The sequence below is a fragment of the Eublepharis macularius genome, chromosome 3 (genome assembly GCF_028583425.1).
Source record: "Eublepharis macularius isolate TG4126 chromosome 3, MPM_Emac_v1.0, whole genome shotgun sequence".
Lineage (NCBI taxonomy): Eukaryota > Metazoa > Chordata > Lepidosauria > Squamata > Eublepharidae > Eublepharis > Eublepharis macularius.
Window position 1 is genome coordinate 39,056,684 of NC_072792.1, and position 7,404 is coordinate 39,064,087.

Below are 7,404 nucleotides of genomic sequence, written 5' to 3' on the forward strand. Positions count from 1 at the left end.
TCCATTCACAATGTCATGCTCTTCCAGAGGTTTTTGTAAGATTAGTGGGCAGTTTCTCTGCCTACAAGATATTATCACAGATGCTTGGTTTTGCAGTTCTCAAAACTGAATTTGTGTCAGCTCAGCAGAGATCACATGCCTCTTCTTCACAGCAAAAATGTTATAACATGAACAGAGTTGAGAAAAAGACCTTAATCCTATTGTTCTACAAACCTATGAAGACAGAATCAACCCCTCCAGTGCTAAGTTTCAAGAAGTTCAGTGAATAGAAACAATATTTTTCTGATTGTTTGGAGTGGAATAGATCTGCACAAGAAGAAACTAAGTGTGAGGAGGGAGGGGCAAGCAGTACAAAATGAAAGTGAAACTTTTTGAGCACAATACTGCACAAGTCTTTGGATCTTTTGTGTGTATGACCTGAGGTTTATCACATTCTTTCCTTGGAGAAAAAAACCTATAATGGCAGCAGGCCGTAAAAGAGACCCAGTTTGGGAATACTTTAATGAAGTTCCTTTACCTATCGGTAAGGCAGGCATCTACTTGCATATTAAAGTTATACCAGCAAGAATTAGTCTTTATGTAGAAAACTATGATTTAAATCAAGCCTTAATGACTAGTGATTTAAATCGTGATTTAAATCGTGATTTAAATCAGTTTGATTTAAATCAAATCCACCCTGGCTAAAACTAAACAGGAGATTATTTTCTCAATCAAAAAATGCAGATATTTCTGTTATAGTTGAGCTTATTTATAATCAAGAGTCCAATTAAAAGTCCTGGGTTTCACGTATTCTGAAATATATCCCTAAGTTAGAGTCTCTCTATACAAGATGCCTGAGAGCATGTTCATCAAGTGCCAAGAGATGCAATGTTAGCCAGGGAGCGGCAAAGATCGCTCCATAAGGGATGGATTCTCTCACAGCCCTCTGCTGCCTCTGGTGTGTTGGACTGTCTCCCTTCCAGAGCCTTTGCCCTGCCACCCTCACTGCTTAAAACTTTGAATTAACTGAGCCTTGGCAAGGCAAAGGCTCCAGTAGGGGAGACAGTCCAGCACACCAGAGGCAGTGGAGGGCTATGAGAGAATCCATCCCCTCTAGAGCGATCTTGGCTGGCTCTGTCTTTTAAAACTATACTTCCCGAATAACACTGCATCTCCTGACACGTGAAGAACACATGTCGAAAAGTCTTATGTAGAGAGACTCTTTGTTTTTTAAAAATAAAATACATATAAATGTCCATGTTGCTAATTCAGACCACTGTACATCCTAAAAAAACTGAAACTCTACATTAGTTTAGATTTTCAAATGGTATTTGAAGGACAGTCACTGGATCTGGGGAGCTTAACATAATTTATAAACCTCAGCACACAGGGTGTAAGATTTGCCTCATCAGAGTAGTAGCACGCCATGAGAGAGCAAGCCAGGCCACATATGGAGCAGAATGCTGAACTGCAGTTCCAAATGAGCCTCTGATATTTGGTAAGGGGGATTTTTGAAAAGAGGAGTTACAATAGCAACCAGGAGTGTATTTATGCAGCATAACACAAGCTGTACTTTCCAGCATTACTTCTATGTTCTATTCCTCCAAACATCTTTTACAATGCTAAATTTTCTGCAAGCACCTATCATTTGTACAGTCAGCTCACCAATATACACTTAGGCAGCTCTGATTTCAGTGTGTGTGTATGGTGTACAATGACACTTTTTTGCAGTGTGTGTATCTACACACACACACACACAGCAAAAGTGTCATTGTACACCATACATCTCATTATGAAAGATCAGTATTTAAGTCAAGCTTTGGACAATCTGAGAGAATGAAGAAACATCATCAAAGAATTATTGTGTACAGCACAATCTGAAGAGTAAATAAAAGTATACAGAGCAACTGTTGCTGTTTTCCCAATAACCTTAGGCAACAGTACTACGCACCTAACAAACCAAACAAGAAAAGGTCAGTTAAGTTCACTTGATGTGCCTCAACAAATTTAAGATAAAAATAAAACAGAAGAGTCATTGTGCAGGGCACAGAAACTGCAATCAAGGAGAATGGGCAAAGAGGTATAAACACAGAAAAGGACTCCCTTACCCCTTCAAGAGTCTTTAGGAAATTAAGGGTCTTTAGGAAATATTTCAAGTATTATAGCTGAAGCCAGTAGCATTAGCATTATTCGGAGGAGAATACTGTTATGCCAACTGCCCAAGAAGAAAAGTTTGACAGAAACTTAAGAGGCAGTATGTTATTTCAAAATTAACTAGAACTGAAGAGCCAAAAAACAAATAGGTAAAAAATGAACCAAGAATCAATACCACTTTAAAGATAATACAATCAGCACACAACCGCCTACATCTGATGTGGAGTTATTTCAGGTATGCCTTGACATGACTGCAGTGAAAGAATTAGTTATGTTCAACAAGAGCAAATAATGCAGACAACAAAGTTTTAAGACAGAGGGACGTATGGTTGAGATACTAAAGAAACTATATGATGATATATAAACTATAAAATGATAGAACTATAAAATGATAGTAAGAATTAATCAAGTGAAAGATATACTACAAAAGAGAATAGGTAGACAAAAAAGGGTTTCGTAGAGAAGTGACATCCTACTCATATTGCACTAAATACTGAATTCCTTTGAAAACTAGTCAAAATATTTTGCTCCCCGATTCCAGACTTAACAGCTGAGACAGATAGTTATTTGACAGACAGACTCCCAAAAGGGATATAAACTACTGTAAACATTTCAAGACACAATCACAATCTTAAAGATTTAAAATACATTAAGACAGAAACATGGCAAGAATCTTAAACACTAGTATCAAATTCTAGGATGTAACCCAAACCTTAATTACTGCATGACCACACTAATTATCATTAACAGACTAATTTAGAATACTCATACCACAAGCACCGAAGTAGATTGTTCAAATAATGTTCAAATGCCAAGGTAAAGAAGAGTTAAGGTTGACAGTACTTTGAATTAATTCAAGAGAAACTGTTGAATACATTTAGAGTAGCAAAGAACTGGCTATGAATAAAATATGAAGCCTGCCAAGAAATATAATACCTCCATTTTACATAGATTTTGTTGGAAGGGTTTTGTTTGAAATATATTCTATCAATTCATACTGTGATCTAAGGTTGGTATATACAGTTGTTGATTCAAGTCTGAAGTGGACATTGGACAGCAACACTTAAGGAGGCTAAACAAAACACAGATATAATTTTTCTGCCCTGAAGTGTTCCATCTAATAGTCAATCCACATAGCAAGATACAGCAGGACACAGAAAGTCATAAAACAGACTGCTAAAAACACTGACAAGTATGTAAGCCCAATTTCTAGAAAAACTGGATAGTAATCAAACCATGACCCCAATACCAACATCTGTGGTAAGAGCCACATCAGTGAGTCAACAATGTCTCTGGCTTTTATTAGTTGCGTGTGTTTTTGCATTTGCAGGATAGATAAATGCTCCCAATAGTGCTGTTACCTTTAACGCAAAGGTAACCTGAAATCCCCATCCAAGTTTCCAGCCACTCATTCATTCACAGACATCTCCGGGAAGGAAGCGAGGGCGGGACTCGCTTGTGAATGGACGGAAGTTTTTGCAGAGGAGGAGGGGGAAAAGCCCACGTCTGGAGCCAGAGGCTGCAGATGGAAAGCGACCACCCTCCTCCTTTCCCTTCCCACTCTTCCCGATGCAGAGAAAGGGAAACAGGAAGGATTCGAGCAACGGGAAATTTGCACATAAGGGAGATGGGCGACTGCGGGAGGAGAATAACTGGAAAGAGGGGAAAACCCACCCGGAAACAGGCGGAGCCTTTGCTCCACCCCCCGCCAAACGCACCTTTCCTCCCCTTCCCCGCTACTCCTTCCGACAGCAAAGTTCTGCAATTGAAAAAGGAAAGTCTACGGCATGCACTAAGCAAAAACCACCAACCCAACGGGAGACGCGCGGTCCTCTGCCAGCACGGCCCCTCTTCTGCCCCTTCCCTTCTGCATGAGTCCGACCCCGCGCCCTTCCCTGGAACGCCAAGGGCAAGATCCGGGTCCAGGTGCGCCTTAAAGGGGTATTCTTCCCAGGAAAAGTGCCCGGGAGGCCCCGGCTGGTTTGAGGCTACAACCTTAAGGCGCAGTTTCCTGCAAGTAAACCCCCTCATAAGTAGGTGTGTGTAGCTATACACACACATATAGTGAGCGGGACTTCCAGGAGGATGGAGCTTGGAATAGATCTGAGGGGCCCTCTGGCTCCACCGCTACTGGCTCTGTGACGAGGGAGAGGCTCGCCGCCCCTCCATCCAGGGCGGTGATGGTGGCGGAGCGGGGCCGCCCCGGCCAGGTGCCCCCCTCCCGCCTCAGCCGCACTGCTTCCCGCCACTCACCACCAGCACGGAGCCTCGCACCACCTCAGAGACGCTCTGCCGCAACTCGGCGGCCGTGCCGGGCTTGCTCAGCGCCCGCGTGAACTTGCGGGTCTCGGCGGGGGCCAGCGGAGAGTGAAAAGGCATCGCCATCGCCTCCCGGGTCCGGTCTCCGCCCGCCGAGCCTCCCGCGCCGCAGAGCCTGACCGTGCTCGGCCTCTCTTCAGGGCGCTGCCTGGCGAACACCCATCCGCCTCCGCGCGGGCAGCCACCGGCCGGCCTGTCGCCCGAGCGTCGTCGTCGTCGCCGCAGCGGCTCTTGGCGCCGGCTGGGCTCGCGCGAGCGGCTCTCCTGTCAGGTGGCCCCTCCCTTCGGCAAGCACGGCGCGCGCCCTCCCCTAGCCCAAACACTGGCACGCGGGAGGGACAGGAGAGCTGTATCCCGCGCGCTGATTGGCCTGAAGCGGTAAGCGTGGGGCGGGGCTTAGCTGGACTCTCGTCTTTTTCTGTGTGCGCGTGCCCACCTCAAAGCTTGTCTTTCTTAGGCGGCACCTCATTGGCTCCAGGCATTTACCTGTGCGGCTACTCTTCCACCGCCACCCTTCGCTCTCGCGCCCCCCCCGCACGCCCTCATTGGTTCTCTCGAGAGGGCGTGGCCGGTAGAGAGCGGAAATGCCTTTCGACCCTGTGCCTTTCTAATACCTCTTTGGGTAAGTCGTTTGGTGGACCGTGGCTGTGGTGTCTTTGGCAGATAAAGGCATTCTCCCCCTTCTTCAGAACAAACCGTCACAGCGGTTGGCCGAGCCGAAGTCTGAGGCGCAGGACCGCAGCCAGTGAAAATATTTTGTTGTTAGTTTATAGTCTGCTTTTATCACTGAGATCCACGGCGGATCAAATACTGCGTCTGAACACAATATAATAAATAACCAGGACTTTCTCAGAGCAAAAGCACAATATGGTCAACAATGAATGAGACTTATTTTTCTTAATTTTTTTAAAACGGTATTTTAAAGACAAGCATAGCGCTCCTCTGTCTACCCTTTCATCCAAGTAACTTTGAAGGGTTGGTTCATAAGGGAAGGAAGGGAAAGCTTCCCATGAGCAATGCATTTTGCGTCTGCACTAGGTTGCCTAAAGCGTTCTAGCTGCCAGTTTTAAAGTCATAAATGGCGTGGGCCTAAGACTAATTAATTTATTGAAATTGGAGAGTGTATAATCTGGGTTCCTATCTGAGGACTATGCAAGGCGGCTTACAAAAGGAGATGTATGCGAACAGTTCAAATAAAAGACATCCTACATTATACGTGCACGAGCAGGGGGCTGTCTTTTACCGCTTTCCTTAGTCTGCACTTGAAGAATGAAAATTTCTAATTTTCCTAGCCAGTGGTCTTATGAAATGACGTCTATGTGATAAAGAGGCATCAAAGTGTACTCTTGTCCTAGCTCCTAATGATGCCTCCTTTGGACCACCTTATGTCTGAACAACTCAATGTAAAATTGAAATGCAGCTTAATTTAACATAGGCAGAATTAATAATATTTGATTTATATACTGCCCTTCAGGACAACTTAACACCCACTAAGAGCAGTTTACAATGTTGTTATTATCCCCACAATACCATGTGAGGTGGGTGAGAGCTCTGAGAGAGCTCTGGAAAAGCTGTGACTGGCCCAAGGTCACCCAGCTGGCTTCAAGTGGAGGAGGGGGAAATCAAATCCAGTTCTCCGGATTCGAGTCCTGCCGCTCTTAACCACTACACCAAACTGGTTAGTAATCTTAGGTCATACTATGTCCTAAATTATTAAGTGTATAATTTTGAGGGGAAAATAACTCTCAGACTGATGGTGCTACTTATGAGGAAGAGATTATTCTTGCCCATTACATAAAGGATTACTTTTTCTTTACTTTCAAAACCTGTCTGAATTCAGCTGATACTCTGAAGTCTGTCTTATGGCTGCCATCCTTTTCAGAATTGATTTAAACAAGCATAGATTTGTCATTTTTATGATATATAAGAATAGCTTCACAAATCACAAGTGGCTGCCCAGCTCACAAAAAATCCTTCTTTCCCTCAAGTTCTCAGCTAATTTAAAAGAATTCAGCAGAGAGCTTTCAAGGCAAGAGACAGTGGGACTGTGGGACTGTTCCTTGATTTTTCTATATGCGTCAGCATGAGAGGAGGTCACTTTCCCCTTTTGGAAACGGAAATTATAATTTTGTCAATATAAAAAAAAACAGTTTTAAAACTTTCCCTATCAGTATTTTTTTTCACAAGTCAAACTGTGTGTTTCAAAAGTCAAACTGTGTTACTCTGTTCATCTACCTAAGTGTTAAAGGTTTGTTTATTCAGTATTCACAAGAATCGTACAGCTTTTTTCCTCCACCACCATTATTACTCTCAACTTTTTATATTTTGGCGTTCATATACTTTAGAACATATGAACTCATTAAACTGCCATATACTGAATCGGACCATTGGATCTTCAAGGTCAGTACTATCTACTTAGACTAGGAGTAGCTCTCCCAAGGTCTCAGGTAGAGGTCTTTCACATCACCTACCACCTGATCTTTCCAGCTGGAGGTGCTGGAGATTGAACCTGGGACCTTCAGCAGATGTTCTCCCACTGAGCTACATCCTCTTCCCTCAAAACAAGAAACAGAGCAAGCCCCTCTCCTTGAAAAGTCAAACCTAGGACTACCTCAGAGGGGCAGCCAGTGCCACTGTGTTACTCAGTTACACAAAAATTAAAAGTAGTCTTGTGGCACTGGCAGAAAACATCTTGTTCTTGAAGGTGCCACAAGAATCCTCTCTCCTCCCTCATATTCATGTAACTATTCATGTATTCCTCAGGCACTATTGTGCCACGGGAAGAGTTATAACATTTCATCTAAATTATTTTATTTCATTTAGGCTTAATCACAGTTAATGGGTTACATGAGAGCCAGTTTGGTGTAGTGTGCTGGACTCTAATCTGGAGAACCGGGTTTGACTCCCCACTCCTCCACTTGAAGCCAGCTGGGTGACCTTGGGCTAGTCACG

General features: G+C 43.8%; 1 protein-coding gene across 2 annotated transcripts in view; it reads right to left on the reverse strand.

Annotated features, from left to right (window-relative positions):
* Positions 1–4,687, reverse strand: part of DOCK9 (dedicator of cytokinesis 9) — a 150,042-nt gene extending 145,355 nt beyond the window's left edge. For both annotated transcript variants that reach the window (XM_054973154.1, XM_054973153.1), the window contains exon 1: positions 4,387–4,687. In XM_054973154.1, the coding sequence (XP_054829129.1) occupies positions 4,387–4,518 (132 nt within the window). In that variant the 5' untranslated portion in view covers positions 4,519–4,687. The remainder of the gene's footprint in view (positions 1–4,386) is intronic.
* Positions 4,688–7,404: the final 2,717 nt, after the last annotated feature.